Source organism: Labrus bergylta, chromosome 1, assembly GCF_963930695.1.
Source record: "Labrus bergylta chromosome 1, fLabBer1.1, whole genome shotgun sequence".
NCBI classification, from domain to species: Eukaryota; Metazoa; Chordata; class Actinopteri; order Labriformes; family Labridae; genus Labrus; species Labrus bergylta.
Window position 1 is genome coordinate 16,680,910 of NC_089195.1, and position 25,812 is coordinate 16,706,721.

The 25,812-nt window shown below is 41.5% G+C and overlaps 1 protein-coding gene across 1 annotated transcript in view; it reads right to left on the reverse strand.

Annotated features, from left to right (window-relative positions):
* Positions 1–16,619: 16,619 nt before the first annotated feature.
* The window catches only part of LOC110000750 (complement C3-like), a 36,845-nt gene continuing 27,652 nt past the window's right edge, over positions 16,620–25,812 (reverse strand). The window contains exons 26-39 of the mRNA XM_029281665.2: positions 23,300–23,375; positions 23,048–23,207; positions 22,820–22,915; positions 20,644–20,794; positions 20,259–20,344; positions 19,783–19,860; positions 19,518–19,673; positions 19,328–19,390; positions 18,902–18,983; positions 18,733–18,781; positions 18,516–18,606; positions 18,298–18,387; positions 18,108–18,210; positions 16,620–17,913 (exon numbers count right to left, since the gene is read on the reverse strand). Of these exons, the coding sequence (XP_029137498.2) occupies positions 17,858–17,913; positions 18,108–18,210; positions 18,298–18,387; positions 18,516–18,606; positions 18,733–18,781; positions 18,902–18,983; positions 19,328–19,390; positions 19,518–19,673; positions 19,783–19,860; positions 20,259–20,344; positions 20,644–20,794; positions 22,820–22,915; positions 23,048–23,207; positions 23,300–23,375 (1,337 nt within the window). The 3' untranslated portion in view covers positions 16,620–17,857. The remainder of the gene's footprint in view (positions 17,914–18,107; positions 18,211–18,297; positions 18,388–18,515; positions 18,607–18,732; positions 18,782–18,901; positions 18,984–19,327; positions 19,391–19,517; positions 19,674–19,782; positions 19,861–20,258; positions 20,345–20,643; positions 20,795–22,819; positions 22,916–23,047; positions 23,208–23,299; positions 23,376–25,812) is intronic.

Consider the following 25,812-nt stretch of genomic DNA (forward strand, 5'->3'; position numbering starts at 1 on the left):
TTAAATTGTCTAAGCCAGACAAACTGCATTATGTATCAAAAGTGTCGGTCCAGTTACTTTCCCTTTGATGCAGTAAACAAAAGTTGTCAGGAAAAGACAGAGGGCCTTACTCTGAAGTGCAACTCAATATTATTTAATATGGAAACAAAACAAATCCAGGAAAATCCCACAGTTTAAATATTGTTGTAGAAAGATGGACAGAAAGATGGAAGTAATGATAAAGTGTACCTCTTAAATCTATCTTAACTGTTACTTTGTTAGTTATGATGTTAAAGTGGGGGAAAGCTGAATATTTTTGGAGTCCTCTTAAGTTTCACACATGCTTCAGTCTTGTTTCTATCCCCCACGGTTACTTTATGACATGAAATGTTATAAGTTACAGTCTGAGAACATCCAGTCTCTTCATTAAGTCTCTTCGTGGTCCAAAATGCTGCAGCTCGTGGACTGACCAGGACTAGAAAAAGAGATAGCATCATTCCTGTATTGGCTTCTCTGCAGTGGCTCCCATAAAACCTAGAATATAATTTAAAATCCTTCTTCTCACTTACAAAGCTCTTAAAGGAAGAATGTGTTCCATTTTATACATAAATATAGCAGAAATCCAGTATATCCTTTGTAAAGAACAGACCAGCCTTCCCTCAGCATGCAATATTTATGTGTTAACATGCTTACAAAACTGGGAGTTGCATTTTCTTCTTCCAGTGTAACCATTTTAGGAAATCATTGTATTTGCAGTTGATTGATGAGGATCTGACATACAAAGCACCTTGAGCCAAATATGGTTATTTATTTATTTTATTTAACAAGGAAGAAAAATCATCTACAATAACATTTCAATTTCTGCATGCCAGTTGTCACTGGTTGTCAAGTTTTACATTAAAAGTAATGCAAAACAGAAAATCACTTAAAAGGAGCTTCTTGTTTCCTCACTGCTGCTCATACTCACAGAACTCATACTGTTGAACCAGCTCCTCTATTCCCAAACAGGTATGTCTGTGTACCTCAGTCTGACACTCTGCTGCTGTGGGCCAGTACTCGATCCAGGTTTTCTCCCCAAGTACATACTGATACCTGCAGAGAGCAAAGTGAAAAATACTTGGTCGTCATAGGACACAATCGTGAACTGTTTGATCAAGGAAAAATCATTAGATATATCATGTAAGATATATCGTGCCAGACTCCTAGTTTTTTTTCCGCAGCAAGTCCTAGTGGGCTGATGTGAGACCTCAGCCGGATATTATCCGGAGAATTTGCCTCGAGCCAATGGAAGGGGTGAGTGACGTTTATATGTGACTGCTGCACGGTGCATTGAATGTATACATGCGGCTCCGTGCACTTAATTAAACGGCTGCATTACGTTTTCTGTTCATAATGCAGCAGTCTGTTCTGTATGTATGTTGTTCTCTGCTCTTTTGTTGATATTGTGATTCAGTTGAACCACACATAGCATTGATACAAAGGCAAATATTATAGCATCGTATAGTGGACTCTGTTGCTTGGTCCGTTTAATTTTTTTTTAACATCACCTCTTACCTCAGAAGACCCCCGCCCCCCCTCCTGTCTGACTGGGATAGTCTCCCGTTGTGAGGTGCATATCTTTACAGCCAAGTCAGGAGAATCTCTGGAGCAGTCCTGAAATTATCTAGATATTTTCAGGAGTGCATATGTGAAAACGGCTTTTGAATCATTGGAGCCAGCCTCAAGTGGACCTTTGTGCAACTGCCGTTTTTTGCAATTCCGTATTGCCTTAATTTTTACCTACAGAGGTTTCCACTGGCTGGGACACCAATAGAAAGCTATTGCGGGATCCAACGTAAAAGTACAAAGGCAGAGCAACAGAGGAGCCTCAAATCGCTTTGGGGGAATCTAAATGACTAAAGACTTTCAATATGGTTGATTTTTCTCAAGTGCAACTGGAGCAACAATAGACGGCATTAAAAAGGTTCCATGACACTATAAGGTTTCCATGGTGACAGTTTGAAGAGGGACATGTACACAGCTCAAACAAACACCAGTAAAGACAGAATTACGTACGATTGATCTTGTTGAAGAATTTGAATGTCTTTGGATGCTCCCATGATGAGGTAAGTTTTTCCTTTTGTCAGACCCAAAGATGCTCTGCAGTGCAAGAAACTGAGGAATGTGCACAGTTTTCCCAGAGGAGCCACATCATTATTTTCTGTGATGAAAATATAACGTAGAAGAACAGAACACAGGACGACATCAATAATCACATACAAGTAAATTACATGACAACACCGAATCAATACTGTTAAAAGTGCAACATTCTCTGACTGTGTGGAAATAAAATGTAGGGCATTGTTATGTCATTTTAAGCCTGCAGTGAAAACACTGCATATACTGCATCAACTACTCTTAAAATCTGTCCACCTTCTACCACTTTTCCCAAGTTGTGGCCCCTGTGGCAGCTGGCTAGGCAAGTTGACCTATATATGTCTCTCTCCATTGAAACATTTTCCAGTTCCTCCTGAGGGATTAAGAGTGAGCACTGGGTCTAGTTACCCCCGAGGGTGACATGCTCAGAAAACCTCCATAGGGGGGCACCCAGGAGGCTTCTCAATCAGATGTTGGAACAACTTGAAATGGTTCTTTTGGATGAGGACTGGCTTTGCTGTTCTGAGCTCCCTCCAGGATGGCCCGTTGTGGGGTCTCCCAAGGCAAATTGGTCCCAGGGGAGGGTCCAAACCAAGAGAGATTTGAAAAAGATATATAAATGTATATTGGACCCTCTGGAAAGGAGTTCCTGTCTCAGAAAAAGGAGTCACACCCTGGAGCCAGACTGGGGGTGATTCCCACAGGGTAGTGTCTAGAAACCAGGCTGTCATCCATAGGGCTCAGTTGGAAGAAACTACATGGATCGGCTGCCTTGTGGGCCAAACACCCGCAGGGACAGGCATGGCGGTCAGGTGTAAAATAGGTGGCAGGAAAAATGTTGGGACTTGGATACGGTAAGGTAATAAGGTTTATTATGTCCTATTTGAAACAAAAAAATTGGGGAATGGACAGAAAAAAGACGTTAAGGGAGAGAAAACGAGAACTCACCTTTTTGTATGACTTCCAATATACGAGCAGTGTAAATGTCCGTGGGAAAACCATCAGTAAAATCTTCAACTCTGACTTTGTACACTAAGAGGAGACAAGTTGTATTTTATTAGCTAACTTGCTTTCTTTCTCCCCCCCCCCACTACAGTTCTCTGCAAACACAACAAACAAATTAAATAAATTGGGTCACTGTTTTATCAAAGGTCACATATTGTCCTCCTTTTCAACCAGTTTAAATAAGTCTCAGAGCTCCTCAAAACATTTCTGTAGTTTCTTGTTATAAATTACTTTTCAAAAAACTCATACATCAATCTAATTCTCTGATGATTTAAAACCTGATTTTAAAACCAAAACATGCCAAAAAAAAAACTGTGTGTTAGGTCTGCCCCTTCTCTGTCTGTTTCCAATTCTGTTTTTAATGATATTTATATTAGACTATTGTTTTTATTAGTGCTATCAAATGTATTACATTACCTTTCTCTTTTCTTTGGAATTTGTCTTTGTGTTTTGTCGTACACTTTGGTCCATCGTTTCTGTGAAAATGTTCTTAAAAAGTACATTTGGATTGGATCGACTCAAGTAAATGTTGGTGCTGTAACTTCAGGTAAAGTCAGGTTTAGACAGATGTGTGTTACAAGAGGCTGCTTTGTCTAATATACCTCTGCTAAGTTCTCTGACACACCTGTGCAATGCTACAGAGATCTACTCAGACTACCCTTGGCTTCTATTAAAGGGATACTTCACCCATTGAAACATTAACCTGTATTGACATTGGGTCATATATGAAGTAGAAATGTGAAATAAATTTTGAAGTTGGTGCCTTCTTGGCTCATGTGGATGAAAGACACCGAATCCCAGAATGCACAGCACAGCAGGCCGCTCCCACTAAGGTCCAAATCAGAATCAGAAATACTTTATTAATCCCAGAGGGAAATTCGATCGTTGCAGTTTCTCCAAAATACACAATATAGCAGTAGAAATACAGTAATAAAAACATTTACAGACATATTTACTTCAACACATACGGCCATTTCCCCAACTGATTCAGAGATTTCTTCCAGAAGGAATTGGTATCTTGGAAATTCCTGGCAGAAAACAGACTCTATGTCTGTGTCCATAGGCAAACAGTAAGAGCACCGAGACTACCAGTCCGCCCCAGCTCGAGCCGGCCCGGGCTCCTCGTCCTCACGGCGGCCAGTGTTGCACCCATGAAATGAACCGGTCAGAACTCGTCCATCTTCACTTTTAGCAACTTTTATGCTTTTTTAAGAAAAATGCCCACAGCTTTACACAAGCTTCGTTTTCAGTCTACACACACCTCTGTGTCTTCTTCACTGCGCCTCTCTTAAAGGGCCAGTGTCTTAATCTTAAAAGGTAAAACACACAGTATTTACTGTTTACTCTTAGAAATTTAAATTAACTTAAATACTTCTGGAAATTAAATTAGTTTAACTAGACACACTGATATAACAAAATGACAGAAAAAAATATGAATACATGAATAAGCATTTTCAGTGTGTTACACCCTCCCCCACTAAAATAATAAAATGTTGACAAAACATTTCCCTTTATGGAAACAGGCTGCCTCAAAATACTACCTCAAGAATACACTTATGGCACAGTTAGATAAATATAATCAGTATGCAGTCACATAATCCCACAAATTTCAATAACTACACATCTAGTGACTACCACAGCATGACTACAGGATAATAAGATAAATACTTATTTTCCTGTTTTGTTGTATTATCTTAATCTGTTGGTACATTGGTAGGCCTCCCAAGTCCATTATGTCACATATGGTAAAAACTACCATTCCAACATACTTAATGTGCTTTAAACATTATACATGCTCTGCAGTGTAGTCCTATTTATTACAGATATCCCTTTGTGTCACCATGTACCACTGTAACACACTAATTCCTGTGAATAAATGCATTAATCAGTAGTTCCCTGAATTTCCTTTTCAAAGCTGCCAGAAATCAATCTCTGGAAAAAAACTGATGTAGAATAACTGAAACTGCATTACTCTGTGACTATTCATCCAAACAAATATGAACTCTTTCGTTAACATTAGCTGTGAACTATGAACTTAAGCAGCTACTGTATCTTTAAATCTCTACTTTCTTAGGGGTGTGACACTAGGCTTCCATAGTTTATCATATGTAAGTATATATCTTGGTCGGCGTGTGTAGTAGGTTGAAAACGCTACATATAAAGTTTTTATTTAAACAGACACCCCCCTATTGTTTTCATATATTTCATGAGCTATTCTAATTGTAATGACAGATTTTCACATGGTAATATTCAGTTTACCCAGGAGATGGCGCTATTATGCCACTGTGGATTCCTAGAGAGCCTTTATCACTTAGTCCTGCACATGCGCAGTTCAGACAATAAACGAGCTGGCATAAGCAAGACGCTAAAAGTTTGTCCTCTCATCATTCCACAGGTAATATGAATCTTTATTAACTTTAAGCTGGTTATGTATCTAATGAACATGCAGTTTAACGCTGTCATGTTGTAACATGAGCTACAGTTTTATATGTTTGTAAGATCAGTTTGTAGCTGTTTGTCACGACATGTAGCATGTTGCTAAGTTCAGCCTTGTGAGCCAAGTGAGACAAGAGTAGTTTCGTTAGTGTAAGTAACTCAAGTAAATGTTAAGCAAACGTTCCAAATAAGATGAATATGTGTTTGGTACATTGTTAAAAGTATTAGCTTCAATAGCTTGTTAGTAAAAGTAATGGTGATAATGATATTTTACGTTCTGTTTCACATTGATTGTTGAACGCTACTGTGACGCAGCGGCGCCATTTTCCTGCACAATGGTTGTGTACAGACAAGCGGCAAAGTGTGTTGTTGGTAATTTCATGTTTATGGAGCTGTATGTGTAAAGCTTAGTTAACTGTGAGACTAGGAGGAGGAGAAATCTTAAGTAAATGTGTGTAATCTTATTTTATTTTGATATCTTTGTATTGTGAGATGTATATCTGGCTACATGTATTTAATTTAAAACTATTTTGAAGTATGTGAATGTATATTATGTTAAACAATATTTTATTTTAATTTGTATTATCAAAGAGTTTACTTTTATTATTTGATGAAATGTGTTGGTAATGGAAAACTTAATGTGTCAGACAATAAACGAGCTGGCATGAGCAAGATGCTAAAAGTTTGTCCTCTTATCATTCCACAGATTTATTTTAGGCTACGCAGGGCTTCCTAGCCTGTGTAACCTTTGCTGCTGGTCCAGATTTCCCCTAGGTCTGGTGCCGGTAACACGTGTCTTTGTGAAATGTCTCTCTCTCTCAGCATGGTCGTCTTCTGAAGACACTGCATGATCCACACACAACTGGGACTCTGGTTCCTGGACTTCAGAGTCTGAATCCTGACTCTGACTCATCTCCTGCTACTGCATGTCCTCCTCCAGGAGTCTTGTGCCCTCTGCTTGACCCATGTCCTCAGTAGTGTCCCTTCCATCTTGTGGCTGGCTTCTTTCTTTCTGAGTGAGTCTTTCAGCCTGAGTTTTTACTTGGGGATTATTTGTGGCAGGGTTGAAGAGTTGAGCATGCGTTAAGGTGAGCATGTTGTTTCTGTTCACTCTGTCCATCAACAAGGTAAGGACAAGGCAACAGAAGATTTCTGTGCAGTACTCTTTCTCTACCTTCACCATCCAGAGGTTTCACCATTATACACCGGACTGTTTGCTTCTCTTCTTTCTTTGACGACATGCACTTTGTTTTCCCAGTAAGCATGAATCTTTCCTGGTCCTCCTCTTTCTGACAAGTTCTGGATCAGTACATGATCTCCAGGTTCCAGCACAGAGCTCCATGCTCTCTGGTTGTAATGTTTGTGTCCTCTTTCACCGGCTTTCCTCATGTTTTCTTGTGCAATGCCATAAGCTTCCTGCATTGACCTTTGCCATCTCTCAGCGTATCTTGCATGAGACTGTGGACTTGTGTGTTCTTTAGGAAACATCAGATCAATGGGCAAAGGAGGCTCTCTTCCAAAAAGCAGGAAAAAAGGTGAAAATCCTGTTGATTCATGGACAGTGGAGTTATATGTATGAACCACTTTGTGTAAATAGTCCTTCCAGTTTGGTTTGAGTTTCCGAAGCATGCTTAAAAGCGTTCTGTTAAAACGTTCAGATGGGTTAGACTGAGGATGATATGATGTTGTTCGTGAATGTTGTATCCCACTGTAGCTTTCCAGTTTTTTGAACAACTCATTTTCAAACTCCCTATCCTGATCATGATGAATCTTGGCTGGGAAGCCGAACCTGAGAATGAAGTCATCAAAGATCTTGCGTGCTGCTGTTTTGCCTGACTTATTTGGTGTTGCATAAGCCTGTGCAAACTTTGTAAAGTGGTCTACTGTTACTAATATGTATTCCACTCCACCCTTGCTTCTCTCCAGATGAAGGTATTCAATGGAGATCATTTCAAAAGGTGCTGCTGTTGTTATGCTCTGCAGTGGTGTCCTTGTTTTTCTGCTTGGTTTTTGTTTTGTTTCAGGCAACGGCACACTTTTGTTACATAATGTTCAATTTCCTCTCTCATCTTTGGCCAAAAAAATCTCTCTCTGGCAAAAGAGATCATCCTGTCTGCACCCAAATGTCCCATTTGCTCATGTAGCTGCTGATAGATGAGTGACTTGAGCTTTTCAGGAACCACCAACTGAGTTCGGGAAATGGTCTTTGGCTGCAGGATTCCATTTTTATCCAGATAAAGACGAGGCCACTCCCTCAGAAGGCTTTTCACTGCCACTGACTCTTTGATCTTGTCTTTGTATCTCAAACGTTCATTCTGTTGTTTTAGAGTGACTACTCTATTTATCACCGCATCCTCTCTCTGACCTGACTGAATACTTTCAGCTGGTATTGGTTGGACTGTGGTCTCACATAGAGTGGTCTGTTGAGTTAAGACATCTACCTTGCAAGTAATGGCTGAAATCCAGTCAGTGTCACCACCGCAGTCCTTCTTCAACTGCTGTTATGTCATCTGGTTTACCTCTGTACATTCTGACATCAGTTTTTCCATTTCTGCAGGTTGACGAGCTAGGAAGTCTGCATCACCGTTAACAGTTCCAGGCCTGTATTTCAGGCTGAAGCAGAAACCTGCTAATACTGACACCCAACGATGCCCCACAGCATTTAGTTTTGCAGTCTTCATTACATACGTCATAGGGTTATTGTCACTGTAGACTGTGAAATGAAGGGCGTGGAAGAGGTAATCAGTCACAGCCCACTTAAGAGCTAAGAATTCCAGCTTTCCAGAGTGGAATCTGTAATTCTTTTCTGTTGGAGTGTTTGTGATCCATATCCTATCACTCTCCGGCCTCCTTCTTGACGCTGGTACAAGACAGCACCTAAACCATCTTCAGATGCATCAACATGTAACACAAGTGGCTTCTCAAGATCGAGATATGCCATTACTGGGGGATCTGACAATGTGTCAACAAGCTTTTCCAACACCTGCTGATGTGTTTTTGTCCACTCCACTGGCTGGGATGGAGGTAGCTGTGGAGAACTGCAGCCTCGACCCTTCTTTGTTTTTCAGTCTTGGGGTGGGACAGTCATAAAGAGGCTTGGCGATTCTTGAAAAATCAGCAACAAAGGATCTGTAATAGTCGAGGAAACTAACCATGGATCTTACCTCTCTGACTGTTTTTGGTCTTGTTTTTTTCAGTGCTTGAACAGCTTCTACCTTTCTCGGGTTCATCCGATATCCTTCCTCTGAGACGACACGTCCAACATAGTACAATTCCCTTTTAAACAAGTCACATTTTTTGATTCCACAGCGCTTCTGCCTCTGTAGCACCTTTCTTGCATTCTCAACGTGGAGGTCAAAGTCTTTGCTAAATACTAGAATTTCATCAAGGTAGGGTACACATACCTCATCTCTCAGATCTCCAAGGCAACCCTCCATATAAAGCTGGAAAGCAGCCGGAGCATTTGTCAGTCCAAAAGGGATCCTGAGCCATTCATATAATCCCCATGGCGTGATGAAGGCAGTGCAGGCTTGGCTTTCCTCACTGACAAAGCCCTGATGATATGCTTTACCTTTGAGTTGAGTACTGTAAACCATGAGTTTCCTCCAAGGTTCTCCAAGATTTCCTGAATTCTTGGGATGGGGTGTCGATCAGGGTGTGTCTTTTCATTTTGCCGTCATTTAGCCATCGATAGTCAATACATACATACATACATACATACATGCTATATTGCTGTTACACCAGCATCATCATCACGCAATCCAAGATGGCAGCACATCAGGTTGCATGCTCTGTCTCTGTGAGATTTTAATGTAGTTTTACTTAGTTTTTATACCTTTGGAACCATTTCTTTTAAACCTGCTTCACTTCGCTCTCATTGCCTTCCTGCATGGATTAATGTTGGAAATTTGCTTGGATTATTACTCTGCTTTGCCTTGCTGGCGTTCTCCACCTGCAGCCTGCGCTCATCTGCTCCTACCTGCCTGCCTACCTGCTATCACTCCTAGCCTGGGTCAGAGCACGCAGATCCCTGCGAGAGGTAAATGGTAATCATTCTGCTTTGCCTTGCTGGCGTTCTCCACCTGCAGCCTGCGCTCACCTGCTTCTACCTGCCTACCTGCCTGCCTACCTGCCTGCCTACCTGCCTGCCTACCTGCCTACCTGCTATCACTCCTAGCCTGGATCAGGTACCTCTCTCCCCACTCTGCTCTCTTGCTCCTTGCCCCTGCCAGCACACACACGCACCATACTACACACTAAACACCAGTGACTTTGCGCGTACCGATCCTCCTCTTCGTACGTTTCTTTATTGGACCCGATCACGGACTATGGGGCCGACACGGCGCCTCGTAGCCCTGCTACTTGCGATAGCATGCTGGGGCTACGCTGTCAACCCCTGTGCGAGTGAGCTGGGGAGACTGCTCTCCTCTCTGGTTCTACCCAGCTTCCAAACATGTACTTCCTGTATCAACTCGATACAATCACTGAGCTACCCAGCTTCCAAACATGTACTTTCTGTATCAACTCATTACAATCACCGAGTCGAACTGCTACTATTTTACCTGCTAAACTGTCTTATCGGTTTGATGTGTTGCTATGTGCTTAAAACAAGTTTCATTGTTCCCTCGAATGCTCTTTTATTTTCGATTCACTGCACAGATGCGAACCTTAACGATGCGAAGTGTAACTCAACCAAAATGTTTAAATCACGGTGCTTGATTGTGTTGCTGTTATTGTTATCTGGCGATGTTCAGTCTAACCCTGGCCCTGATTTTAATTGTAGTCAAACTGCTGCTGATTTTAGCTTCAGATCTGGTCTGGGTATTATTCATTTAAATGTCCGTAGTCTTCTACCTAAAATAGACTTTGTTAGAGTTTGGGCACAGACAACTAATGCTGATATAATTGTAATTTCTGAGAGTTGGTTGAACAAATCTATTAATGATAGTGTTGTTTCTATTAATGGTTACAATATAAGTCATGCTGATGGTGTTAAACGTGGTGGTGGAATAATTGTGTATTCTAAATGTAAATTCCACACTAAAGTATTGGTCAAGAAGTCAATACCTAATCAGTTTGAAATTCTAGCTTTAAAGGTTGAGTTGTCCAAGGGCTGTCATTGGTTGCTACAGACCTCCTTCTGCAGCTAAGCAAACCTTGTCCTCTTTATCTAATGCTCTTTCTAAATTATCTGACAACAAGATAGCCCTCTGTTGTGATCTAAACTGGGACTGGCAGTCACCAGCCTCAAATGAATTTAAAACATACTGTGACTCAATGAATTTTACACAGTTAATTGATTCTCCCACGTGCCCAAAAAAATCTACTTAAACTGATTTGTTTATTACTAATAATCCTCATAAGTATACCTCTGTAAGTGTATTTCCATATGACATGAGTGACCACTGTTTTAATTGCAGGTGTCAGGGATACAAGAATTCCAAAAGTTAAACCTTGTTACATCACAAAACGTGATACAAAACACTTTAGTGAACAGGCCTACAGATTTGATCTTAATTTCGCGGATTGGAGCAGGGTCTCCTTAATACCTGATGTTGAACTAGCCTGGTCTTATTTTGTTGAAATGCTTATGTCAATCATTGACAAACATGCCCCTTCTAATTTATTCAGAGAAAGAAATTATTATTGGGCAAAAGCAAGAAAGTTGAACACTGATGCTCTCTGGGCTACTTTTAGATGCTTAAGGAATAAATGTACTACCTTAGTCAATAAAGTAAAATCTAGCTATTATCTTGCCCTTACAACTGAAAAATTAAATAACCCTCTGGCAGACAATCAAATCTCTATCTCCAAATAACTCCTCTAGTCTTCCAACTTGCATTGTGTCAAGAGTCTGCCATTATCCATGACAGAGCTGAGATGCTCAACAGTATTTTGTTTCTTCTGGTTTTCTTTTTGATAAAGTAAATACGCCCTCTACTGCACTGGCTCCGCTTGCTATTGCTGAGCCCCTTTTGGATAATGAATTTAACTTTAGACCCTTCACTGTTGCTGAAGTACATAAAGCTCTTTAATTAGATTTTAAAAAAAACACCAGGGCCAGATAATATAGGTGTTTATTTTTTAAAACTCGCGACAGATTTTATTGCAGAGCCACTGACCTACATTTTTTATTTACCTCTAACTAGTAAGAAAATCCCCAAAATATGGAAAACAAGATTGGAAAACTTCACAGAGAAAATAAATAAAATACAAAAACCAAATAAATAATAATAATGAAAATTGACGAGACAAACATAAACAAAAAATAAATAAATAAACAAACAACATTGACAGGAATGAAAGTCGTTATGAGCATACCATATAAGTAAATAGGAAAAACAGTATAACCTGTAAAAGAGACAAAATCACTCATGCACACTGTTCAACTTGATCAATAAAAGGGAAGACAACAGCTGCTCACATCCAGGCTACCACCTAAGCGGCTGAAGAACCCGCGCACAGAAAGAAGTATGGTCAGAACATAAAATTTGGTATTTAATTACGCACAGGTTTGCCCTGACTCAGGAGGGGGGGCGGGCGGCTGGACAGGCACCAGAGGACAGGATCAGTATCAGCAGGCGAAGGTGTACTACTACAATACCTCGTCAGGTGAGAGTTTCTCAAAATATTGAAGCAGAGGTCTCCAGTGAGTGTAAAACCTATCAGAGCACCCTCTAAGAGAGAATTTAATTTTCTCCAACTTAAGGAGAAATAAGACATTGTGCAGCCATGCTTTGAAGGAGGGAGGTTGTGAAGAAGGATTTTCCTGTGGGCAATTAAAGAGGCAAAAGCAATAACATTGTCCTGAGTGGTCGAGGTGGCAAGATCGTCAGGAGACCTACCGAAAATAGCTATATGTGGGGATGGATTGATGTTTATACCTAAAATGTCGGAGATGGACTTAAAGAAGGACTGCCAATAATTAACTAATTTAGAACAGGACCAAAACATGTGAGTCAGGTTGCAAGGAGCCTGAGAGCATCTACCACAAGTTTCATCAATTGTATCCGGAAATATTCTGGAGAGTTTATATTTGCTGTAATGAAGTCTGTGGAGCACTCTAAACTGGATAAGAGACAGCCTAGCGCAGCTAGAAGAAGAATTAACAGCCCCAAGCGCCTTTTCCCAGAAATCCTCAGAAAGGTTGGTTTGTAATTCGCTTTCCCAATCAGCCTTGATCTTTTTTACCGTGGACTCGTCAGTTGTGAACAGGAGGTCATAGAGGAAGGAAACCTGACCTTTGGGCAAGATTCTTGCGTTGAGTGCCAAATCAATGCCACTGGGGTTTGGAACATGAGGAAATGCCGGTGAGTGGGTCCTAGCAAAATCACGGAGCTGAAAATATCGAAAAAAGTCTGAGCCATTTAAATGGAATGCAGAATGTAAGAAACTGGCAAAAACATCATTAACGTATAAGTCACCCAGACAGCGCAGGCCATTCCTCTCCAAAGATGCAAATCGTGGGTCAATCCTAGCTGGTGTAAAAAGGTGATTATTACAGATGGGCGTCGCTTTAGGGAGGGAGAGCCACCCAAAGTGTCGTCTAATTTGTGACCATATTTTAAGTGTGCCTATTACCACAGTATTAGACGTGAAGCTAGAGGGAGAGAGGGGAAGGGTGCCACACACCAGATATGGGAGAGAAGAGGAGCAGGAGTCAGCCTCTAATCGGCACCAGCTGCACTGGGGTGAGATAAACCAAAGTATAATTTTGTGAACATTAGCTGCCCAATAGTAGCTGATAAAATTAGGTAGCCCAAACCCACCCACTGACCTGCTCCTCTGGAGTAAGATTTTACCCGTTCTCGCACGCTTACCAGCCCAAATAAAAGAAGAAATAATGTCATTAATAGATTTAAAATAGGACTTAGGGAGAAATATGGGGAGACATCGAAATAAATACAAATATCTGGGTAGCACGTTCATTTTTACAGTCTGTACCCTTCCCGCCAGAGATAGTGGCAAACAATTCCACCTCTGTAGATCTGATTTGACTGCAGCAGTTAAAGCAGTGAAACATTTTTCACGGAGTGTACGAATGGTACGCGTGATCATCACACCTAGGTGCTTTATTCCTATATTTTAAATGGTATGGACGACGGTGACATTTCTGCAGCCAGTTGATTAATCGGAAGACATTCACTTTTCAAAATGTTTAATTTATATCCAGAAATAACGCCAAAAGTGTTCAGGAGCGAAAGGATAGGCGGAATACTTGTCAGGGGGTCACACACATAAAGGAGGAGATCGTCAGCATAAAGTGAGATGCGATGTTCAACCCCCACCTTTTGATCCCCCCGAACCCTCCAACCGACTTTAAAGCAACTGATAACGGCTCAATGGCAAATGCGAACAACAGCGGAGAGAGCGGACAGCCTTGCCTAGTGCCGCGGAAAAGAGGAAAAGGTCTTGAACGCAGTGTGTTTGTACACACAGATGCGTAAGGGGAGGAGTAGAGTAGCTTAATCCAGGAGATGAAGCTGGCACTAAAACCAAACCGTTGCAAGGTGCAAAAGAGATAAGCCCACTCCACCCTATCGAAGGCCTTCTCGGCATCGAGAGATATTACAGCCTCAGGCTCAGTAGAAGAGGACGGGGTGTGAATGATGTCGAGAAGCCTTCTGACATTAGAAAAAGAGTGTCTCCCCTTTATGAATCCTGTCTGATCTTCTGAGATTACTGTGGGCATAGTAGCCTCCAGGCGACGGGTTAGGACCTTAGCTAGAATTTTAACGTCAACAGAAAGGAGTGAAATTGGGCGATAGGACGCACAGCTTGCTGTGTCCTTGTCTTTCTTGTGAATGAGAGATACAGAAGTTTGCATGAGCGTGGGTGGCAAGGTGCCCTGGTGGAATGATTGATTAAACATTCTGAGTAGGAGTGGAGCAAGCAGGTCAGAAAACCGTTTAAAAAACTCCACAGGATACCCGTCGGGGCCTGGTGATTTGCCACTGCGCATTGAGCAAATGGCCTCTTTGATTTCAGAAAGTGTTAAAGGGGCATCTAATGTCTGACTATCATTAGGCGAAACTTTTGGTAAAATTAATTTATCAAAGAAATTACGTAACTGACTTTCATCGTTAGGGGACTCGGAGGTATACAGCTTAGAATAAAATGACCTAAATATGTCGTTTATCTCATCTGGGTCAGAGGTTAGAGAACCTGACTCGTCTCGTGCCTGGGTGATCTGGTTGGAAGCCAATCTGGCCTTTAGTTGGTGGGCCAGAAGGCGACCCGCCTTGTCACCATGTTCGTACATAGACCCATGAGAGCGGAGGAGGAGACGTTCAGCTTCTGTAGTAAGAAGAAGGTCAAGTTCCGTTTGGAGCCCTAGCCTTTCTTTGTACAAGTCAGGTGATTGGGAAGTCGACAGTAAAACATCAAGGTTAGCTATAGTTTTTTCTAATTCCCTCTGGCAAGCCCTGCGCAGCTTGTTCGCATGAGATGTGTACGAGATAATTCTGCCTCAAATGAAAGCCTTCATGGCGAATAAAACAAACATCACAAAAATGATAGGCTAACAAAGAGGTCCCCCTCCCTACACACCCGTAGAGCTGGCACTTACTTCCAGCTTCAACTCTCCCTCCCCAAATAACCTCCTCATAGAAAGAACGATCCTCCCATCCCTCCCAACCCACTTTACCCATGTCCCTTAACAAATCCTTATCAACCAAAACAAAAGATGTGTACTTCCCTTTCTGTGTCCTCACTCCTTCAGGAATCATCTCAGATCCCATAACTCGTAAAAGAGAAAAATCTGATATGTAACCCTCTGAATACAATATGAAATATTGGCCCAACACCGTACAAAAAATAAACAATCTGCAAGTATCAAATTGAGGTCTTAAGATAGTCTGAGCTATACTGCATTGAATAGAAAAATACAGGAAGAAAAAATAAAATAAAAATAAAAACTGGCTTCAGACTGCAGAATGATAGACTTATTCAGCACCAAGTGTGAATGAGATATAAGGCCTCATTTATAGATACAATTTGTAGACATTGCAGCCACAGAAACATTGTGAACTTTAGCACCTCAGAACCATGGACACCTCAGATAAAGTGCCAGCCTATGAGCATCAATGATATAGACTTCTACAATATAGACGAAAAAGGTGGAGAGATAAAAAAAAGACAACAATTAAACATAAAGTGTCCGAGTAAACAACAAACTCAGATTAGAACAACATATCGTCTCTCATCACGGCACTTTAAGTGTACACGATGATGGTATGGCTAGCCAGTTAGCCTCCAGGCAAACAGTAAAGTGTAAGATTGGGCTTTTATTTCAGACATAAATCTTGTTTTTCTTTTGTTTCTAAAAAGAGGCTTATTGCTGCTACTTTTATTCCATTATTAGATTATGGTGATGTACTGTACTTGACTGCCTGCTCTACCTCACTGCACATGCTGGATGCTACTTATCATTGTGCGTTAAGCTTCATTACCGGCTGTAAATCACTCACCCATCATTGCACCCTGTACTCTAAAGTAGGCTGGCTGTCCCTGTCAGCTCGTAGGCTTCTTCACTGGTACACCTTCATTTATAAAGCAATTACTGGACTACTCCCTTCATACCTCTGCATCTACCTCACTTTTAAATCAAATCCATCATACAGTTTGCGCTCTCTGGACTTTCTATCTACGTCAGTCTCCAGAACTCGTACTGAGTTTGGGAAGAGGGCCTTCATGTACTCTGCTCCCTCTGCATGGAACAGTCTTCAAAAAACACTCAAATTGCAGGAACTCATCACTATTAATGATTTTAAAACTCGGCTCACGAGTTTTTTAAAGGCTAATTTTGGAGTGTGTAAATGTTTCACTGCATAGTATTTTATCATCATCATATAATTGTTCTTTTAGTGTGTATTGTGGTGTTGTGCTTTGTTTTTGTTTAACATGATCTTGTCCTCCTTCTCCTCCTCCTCCTCCTCCTCCTTTTTCTTCTTCACCTTCTGGACTGTATTTGTCTCTTTTTCTCATGTCTGTGCTTTCTTTTTGGGTTTGTCTTACACCCCTGAATAAGGGGAGAAATAATCACGAGAGTGATTCAGTTGTGTTTCCTCATCAAGAGCATTTAGTGTAATCAATTACATGTTTACAGAAATATAACAATGTACAAAAGTACACATTTACAACAGCTTTCACATTTCAGAATGAATAGAGGTGGAGGTAGGATATACACCTTTTCCTTTTACAAACAATAACAAACAGTATTTTCCTGCATTAAATCTTTTCCTCACATTTCTTTTAAGCATCAAATATCTAAGTCTTAAACTCATATTTAGCTAATAAAAGTGCATGAGTCCAACTACATAAGACAATGAAAAAAATTAAACACATCCTCACTCCTGTGAAACAGAAGACTACACACAGAATACGCTGCGGCACAGCTACGGGTTGTGCAGTGGCTCCGAGCACGGGCTCGTATGCTAGCAAACTTACTGTTCTGAAACTTAACTTTAAACTTACTCAAACATCGAAATTACTTAGTCATGAAACTCTTCACTTGTTAGTAAGTTATTTTGGACATGTTAGCTGTGTTTATGACCATAAACATACCTGAATAAGGAGAGAAATAATCACGAGAGTGATTCAGTTGTGTTTCCTCATAAACAGCGTTTAGTGTAATGAGGAAAACACCACGATTTCTCCTGGTATGTGGGTGGAGACAAAACAACAATCGCTCCCAGATGGGCTAACGCAGACAAGTCAGTAGATCACAGATACGCATCAACAAATCTTACTTTTAACAATAAAGAATGAACTAAATCGTGTCTATTAAACATTCTTTTAGCATCGTTAACCTTTTCTTTTAACATAAAACTGATATTTAAGCATTTTAACTTATTTATACTTTTTAATCACTCTCTATATAACTTCTTGTGACTATGCAATGTTTTTATCCACAATCAATTATTTAACCCTGTAACAGATCATGAACTCTGTGTTTTATTCTTAACTGTAAGTGCATTACTTTTTAACGTGTCACATAAGCTACTAGCCAATTACAGAATAGAGCGGGTCATGCCTTTACCATCCTAGGGAAAAAAATGGCAACATACCACTAAATGATGTGCAACAGAGGGAGTTTAAGAGAGGGTATTACTCAATGGAGACTGAAATCAATATTCTTGAATTTATCTTTATTTGAATTGACTGGACCTAAATGTTTGTTTACTGCTACATGTTTTAATCTTATTCACAGACTTGTCTTATTTACAAATTTGCCTAATTCAAATATTCCCAATCAGATCATTGTGTTTTGTTTACCTTCAGCACATGTGCATTCATCATTTCAGCAGAGCTGTCCAGCTCTCCTCTCTGGGTGGTAAAACTTCACACAACTTGTTTCTGCAGCCAGAGAGACACATTTTTTAGAACATACATTAAATGGCAATTGCATTACATTATAATATGTACAGTAAATACTTGTGGAAATGGCAGACTAAGCAGAGTCCTTGCTATGATGAAAGTTTTCGTTTCAGGTTAGGGGTAGCTTTTTGTTTTATGTATATGTGTAGGCAGTGCTGTCTCGTAACACTTACGGTCGTAGTATTCATAGACAGACACAGCAGCTGGTTGCATGACTCCAACTTTCAACTTCTGATGAACCCTAAATGAGATCTCTTCTGGCCGAGTGTGAGAAACCTGTGGGGAGATGCAGAAGGCAGATGAGATCACTAAGAAGAAAGAAAAAAAGACGAAATAGGACTCAATGCCACAATGATCTCTTACCTTGTCCAGGTAGATGATGAGAGAGCCTCTTTCCGACAGGACTGTGTTCATCTCATATTTGGCTATGGTGCGGGCACGTCCTTTGGAAAACTACACACACAGACACACACACAGATACATGGTTATTTTTTACCTTTAAACAAGTTTGTTTCCTCTAGCCATAAACTCTGATATTCTGTTTGCTGCTTTTGTATGTGTGTATCTGTAACGGTTCTTACTAAGTCCAAGTCTTGTGTGTTTGCGGTGAAGCCAGTTAGCAAGCCAATATCCAGGATTGACATGGTCGCATCGCGCTCTGTGTCTTTGTACCTGTACAAAAAAAGAACAGAACAGGTCAAATATCAAGTGAAGGAAGACAGAGATCAGGAAAGAAGAGCCTTTTATGCAGGAAATGGAGGACAGGATAATTTAAAAAAGCCTCGTGTTTGTACTTACAAGACCTCTATTATCAGCCTGTATATCTTCTCATCTTCACCCATATACTCTGCAAGCAGCAAACATTTAGCAAATATGATTGTTTTTGTTTCATGCTGTAACTCAGGTAAGAGAGACAAAATAGACACAAAACAAATAACAAAGCAGTTAAAAAGTAGAGCCAAATTACCTGGGAGGAGCTGCACTGACATGTTATACTTCTGACAGTCACTCGCCTTCTCTGTTGGCAGAGCGTAGTACAGCGACACCATCTGGCACAAAGAGAAAAGAGCATCTTTGTACAGGAGAAACTAAAAGGCATCCATTTAAAAAAAAATACAATTCACACAAGTTACAAAGGACTTTTCTGTGATTCAATAACCAACACATACAAAAATGGTGACGTTAAATTTAACTTGGAAAACAAAGAGCCAAAAGTGACCTCCGTGTAGTAGTGGTGTGGTCTCTGAAGCAGTTACAGGCACTCTTGTGTGGGAGAGGTTACTACACGGAGGTAAGCTGCTTGTCTCAATTACAGCGCACTGTTTACCGAATATTACCTGACTCAAAGTGAGCAGGCCAGCTTCCATTCATTGTTTTCATATATTTTACTTACCTTAACTGTCGCCTCTCCTGTGCCTGTGGCGGACACAGTCACGTTCTGATTGATATCGTTGAACTGCAGGAATTCAAACATGTGCACAAACACATTTATTAGGATGAGCAGAAGAAACAAACACACAGAAAATGACAGGAATGATGAAATGAATGAGCCCCTCAGAGCTTGTGTGAGAAAGTATCCTCACTTTGGACGTTCTCGTGGCGTAGCTGTTGTCCCTGTTAAAGTTGTATTTGTCAGGCTTTGATCTGCCCGGCAACAAGATGTCCACATTCAGATCATATTCTGGTTCTTTAGCACTGGCCCAGTACTCAGATACAGCCTGGTACACCATAATGGTAGCCTGGTTAGGGGTAAAAAAGGGGGAGGGTAAAAAAGGAGGACATATTTTATGAGGATTTGGATGATTAAAAAAAGTGAGGTATCAAGATTGAGAGAAGAGTCTGTGTTACCTGAGTTGATCCATAACCTCCGCCCACCTTCTGCTGTTTGTTGAACCATCTGACAACAGGTCTGGCATCTTCAAAGGCCTTTATGAACAAAAGGAACGTGTAAGGGTGAAAAGATCGGCAGGGTGGTATTTATTTTTATTTTTGTTGCTTCTGCTGCCACATCCTTTAACATCTGGTCTTGCCTCCTAGTAAGACCCCTCCATTCCCTCATCCAACAGTGTGAAAGGGCAACTCTTTGAAACTTTCAGGAGTGCAGTTGTGAAAGAGGCTTACAATTACAATCAATTAATCATTAAAAATGCAAACGTTAAAATGAAGCATACCTTGCCCCAACTCTGTTGTGTTTTTTTTCTAAAACAATATTTATGTTATTCCCTCCTTTGTGTTGTACTTTCAGATTCAGAATTCCTGGATGGTCTTTTTTGTGTTTTTCTGTGTAGCATTACTACATGCTGGAACACTAAAAAAGTGCTCACCTTGGTCTTCACAAGAGCGAGGAGAGCGTAAGCTGTGGCCTCCAGTGTGTATATGTGTCCCTTTGCCGATGGCCAGTGGGACAACTCTGAGGAAGACACAGATACATTTTTGTGAGTCTGCTGTAACAGCAGGATGCTTGATCTTTGTCTTAGTCTTTCTAAATCTTCTAGTATCAAAAATATGAACTTACAAAAGGGATATGAAAAGATATAACAGATAAGGTACTGACATCGGAGTTAAACATCTATGTTAATGAGTCTCTGATTTTTAAATGTAAAATTCAGCATTTAGCAAGAATCTGCCCCCCAAAGCTAAGACACTAATGCGTTATTTTATTTTTACAAAATTACTAAAGTGACTTTTTATTGATTCGTGTGACAGCACCTGGGGAAGCAAAGTTGTAAAGGATCTCTTTGTTCAGTTTGTTTGAATTGGCCAGGGCGTATGATGTCATGGCAACTGCATATGGGTTGGTAAGGGTGGGCAGACGATTCTCCAGGTAGGTCAATGCTTTGTCTATGCTGTCTGGCAGACTCTGGATAGAACAAAAAAAAAAAAAAAGGAAGGATGAAGGGGAATAAAGCGAAGACAGATGAAACTCAGAGATTTCAAATCAACATTAAAGAACATTTTTTTGAAAGGAAAATACACAAACAAATTGATTAAGTGTGATGAATATTGTGAGAGATTAAAAAGCTTTTGAATACAGTATAATACCATTTTCTGTAGTACTAGATGCAGTTGTAGCTACAACAAGCAATAATCCAAGGCATCAAAGATTAATTAAAGAGTAATGATAAGAAAAGGAATGTGGATGGCTTGTTTATCGTGTCAACAATATACAGTAAAATGATCAGTTATAGTTATTTAAAGAAAGAAAATCTGAAACGACAAAAAACAAGAATCAGCAGGTCAGACCTCGAAAAAATCGGGAATCAGAATTGGCCAAAAAAAATTGGAATCAGTGCACCTCTAATAGGAGTATTAATAGTTTAAAATGGGGGAGGCTTAGCAAATGGTCATGTTGGTTCAGTTCTACAGAAAGCTGTGTTCTATGAAGTAGTATAAGGGGAAAAAATCTGAGATTTCGTGATTAAAGTCATACATTTACAAGATAAAAGTCGTTATTTTAGTCTATAGTTATATCAGTAGCAGCAGCCGCCTGTATGAAAATGAGGAAAGTGGAGCATCTTGTAAAGTTGCACTTCAGTAAAAGTTTCACAAATAAGGAGATACTTCCTTGTGTAGTCTGTAACGAGACTGATTAACTCTCTGTGGAATGAGCTGCTTTAAGGTCTCTCTCTCTCTCTCTCTCTCTCTCTCTCTCTCTTTGTCTCTCTCTCTCTCTCTCTCTGCATATACAGTACATCATATTACTGCATGTATCTATCTGTAAATCTCAGTCACTAACCACCTATTTTCCTGGGAGCTCTTGAGCTGTCTTAGGCTCCTCAAGATCGTTGGTTGACGGCCTGCCTGAACAACACCCCAACACCCCCCCTTGCTCCCTATCCCTCTTCCTGCATTTTATCCCATCTCTCCCCCTATCCCTTTCCAAGCCCGGCGCAGTCTAGGCCTGTGAAGGCTGTTTCGTCATGAGCCGGGGATCCGGCCGAAGATTTCTGCCTTTTATTAAGGCAGTTTTTTCTTACCACTGTAACTTTTGCTGCTTTGCTAAAGTGTTCATGATGGATAGGCCGGATCTTTGTAATATAGCAATAAGTAAGGTCTTTTACCTGCTTTTTGTAACATAACAATGAGTATGTTTTTTTTTACCTGCTCTTTTGTAATGTTAAAAAACAAAGAGTAAGATTTTACTTTTATTGATCCCCGTAAGGGGAAATTCTGTTTTTACATTCTGTTAATCATGCAACACACACATAGGCTGAAATATACACATGCACAATCAGGATCCTATGGACATTGCACTAATGGAGAGATGTCAGAGTGAGGGAGCTGCCCACAGCGGGCACTCCTGAGCTGGTGGTGGGGAGGGGGTTTTGGTGCCTTGCTCAAAGGCACCTCGGCAGTGCTCAGGAAGTAACTTCCATTTTTGATCCACACCGGGACTTGAACCGGCGACTCTCCGGTTCCCATTTTTTCGGCATTATCAGCTTTTTCCTCAGAGCCGCTTAGCATAGCTTCCAAGCAATATGGCGGACGGTAAGTTTAGATTCTGGGAGTGAGTTCCCACCCACTGATCTGTGATTGGTCTCTAGCTTCAGTGGTCGAAAATATGAGGAACTAGCCTTGTAGTCTCACCCCGCTAACCGCAACAGCTTCCAGTGATGCAAAAATCGTCATTTTGCGTCACTGGAAGCTCCTTTTCCGACTTAGAAAGACAAAGATTTCCCATCTCAGGGGAAAATGAGGGCAGGATGCACGACCATTAAAAAATACTACCAGGTTTCCAATGATACAAAGCCTATGCAAATGGGTGAAGTCTCCCTTTAATACTCTGTCGTAGTGTTCTGCCCATCTCTCCTGAGAAGATAGTAAATGAAGAAATAAAAGGATTCAAAGAAAAATAGAAAACAATGTATGGCTGTGCTGTACTCACATTAACAGTGTCAGAACACAGTGAACGGGACTCCTGCATGGTGATGAGGCAGAAGGCCGTCATGGAGGCGTCAGAATCCATGCCGCGCACGTCACCCTACATGTGCACACATTCACAAAAACATTTTTAATTCATGTTCAATATCAGTCAGTGACATAAATCATGATTTTTGTAATTCAGTTTTTTTAGCATCAAGATTAAATAAGGTAAGTTTGTGAATTCACGCACAATCATCTCTCCATTGGACACCCTTCCAACTTCTCTAAACATGCCGTCTGTCTGCTGTGTATTGAGAATCAGGAACTTGATAGCGTCACAGATCACGTATTTTTCCATCGCCACCAGATTGTTTGTCATGGCCAACACCTTGGCAACGTAAGCTGTCAACCTTTCGAAAGGGCGGAAGAGCAACATATTAGTCAGAAGCCGTTCAGAAAAAGTCAGAGGATGTACAAATTCATGGATGTTTGAATGCCTCACCAGGTGCTGCTTTGGCGATTGGCCCACACAGCAAAAGACCCATCAGTTTTACGGTAGGTCAGTTGTTTCTGATAGCCTACACACACACAAAAAAAAAAACTCCTTGTTCAATGGCTGCTGGTTGGAGAAGACCTAAAACATGTTTTCCTTTGTAACATTATATCATTTTTCATGTTGCACTGATGACACAAGTTATTGTAAAGAATCCTGGTTAAAACTGTAAAAAATGGACAGTGAAATATCTGGCCTCAAGTGAAGCTAAAACATGTTAGAGGCCTTATCTATTTAATGTTCTTTCTAAAGTCGACCTGGAAGATAACTTTATTAAATGGATTTGTCTTTGATATGATTCCCCTCGAGCATCAGTTCTTACAAATGGCTGGAAGTCCCCTACATTTCAGGTTGGGCGTGGCACCCGCCAGGGGTGTCCTATCTCCCCACTTTTGTTTACTCTCGCAATAGTGAGTAGACCATTGGCAGAGGTGATACGGAGCGATCCTCTGGTGACAGGTATTGATATAGGTCCCCATAAGCACAAAATCTCTCTCTCTACGGCGACAACATTTTGTTATTCTTAAGCAACCCAGAAGTCTCCATTTCTAGAGTTATTGAGATCTCCAATAATTTCGGGAGGTTCTCAGGCTAATTAATTACGCTAAATCAGATGCTATGCCCCTAACTCTTAATACCCTTTGGACATCAGATAACTCTGCCCCTTTCCGATGGTCCCCTTCTGGGTTTGTTTATCTGGGTATATATATATTACTCCAGCCCTATCTGGTCTTTATAACTGGTCTGTAACTGCAGCCTACATCCCCCCTGATGCCGATGCAAAAGCTGCTATGAAGGAACTTTACACCGCTATCAGTAAACAACAGACTGCTCACCCGGAGGCTGCATTTATAGTTGCAGGTGATTTTAATCACTCAAACTTAAAGACAGTGCTCCCCAAATTTCACCAGCATGTTTCCTGCAATGCAAGAGGAAACAAAACTCTGGACCATGTTTACACAAACATCGCAGGAGCCTACACCACGACCCCCCTCCCCCACCTGGGACAGTCAGACCATCAACACCACCATCGACAGTGTTACAACATGGAAGCAGATCACCACGTACCCAAATCAGAAGCCATGGATGAACAAGGAGGTGCGTCTCCTGCTGAAGGCCCGCAACACCGCCTTCAGATCAGATGATGCAATGGCCTACAGCGTATCCAGGGCAAACCTGAGGAGGGGCATCATCAAGGCCAAGCACTGCTACAAGCTGAAGGTTGAGGAACACTTCTCCAACTCCGACCCCAGACGCATGTGGCAGGGCATCCAGGCCATCAGTGACTATAAACCCAGAAACTCCACCCCGATAACCACAGATGTCTCCTTCCTGAACGAGCTAAATCACTTTTATGCTCGTTTCGATAGAGACAACAGAGAGACGCAGACCACGACCAGACCTCCTGCAGACAACCAGCCCCTCTCACTCACCTCCACAGACGTCCAGGCTGCACTGAGCCGGATCAACGCTCGAAAGGCTGCTGGTCCAGACGGCACCCCCGGGCGCGTGCTTATGGCATGTGCGGAGCAGCTCACTGGGGTTTTTACGGACATCTTCAACCTGTCCCTCGCCCAAGCAGCTGTGCCAGCATGCTTCAAAGCCACCTCCATTGTCCCAGTGCCGAAACACTCCAGCCCGACAGGCCTGAACGACTACCGCCCTGTGGCACTCACACCCATCATAATGAAGTGCTTTGAGCGACTGGTCCTAGCACACCTGAAAAACTGCCTCCCACCCACACTGGACCCATTCCAGTTTGCCTACCGCAGCAATAGGAGTACAGAGGATGCAGTCTCCACTGCGCTGCACTCTGTGCTCACTCATCTGGACAATAACAACACATACGCACGAATGCTGTTTGTGGATTTTAGCTCAGCATTCAACTCTGTCATCCCCTCCAAGTTAAACACTAAACTCGGAGACCTGGGCTTCAACACCTCCCTCCGTCACTGGATAATGGACTCTCTGACCAACAGACCCCAGTATGTTAGGTCAGGTCACACCTGCTCCACCACCATCACACTCAACACAGGCGTACCACAGGACTGTGTGCTGAGCCCATTCCTCTACTCCCTCTTCACCCACGACTGCAGACCTGTACATGGATCCAACACCATCATCAAGTGTGCGGACGATACAGCGGTGATTGGCCTCATCAGCAACAACGATGACACAGCCTACAGGGAGGAGGTACAGCATCTGGCCGCCTGGTGTGCTGACAACAACCTGCTCCTCAACACCAGCAAGACGAAGGAGATCATCGTGGACTTCAGGAGAGAAAGAGGAAGCACGCACAACCCCATTCACATCAACGGGATGGCTGTTGAACGTGTCTCCAGCTTCAAGTTCCTGGGGACCCACATCACAGAGGACCTCTCCTGGTCCACTAACACCTCCAGTCTGGTTAAGAAGGCTCATCAACGCCTCTTTTTCCTGAGGACACTGAAGAGACACCACCT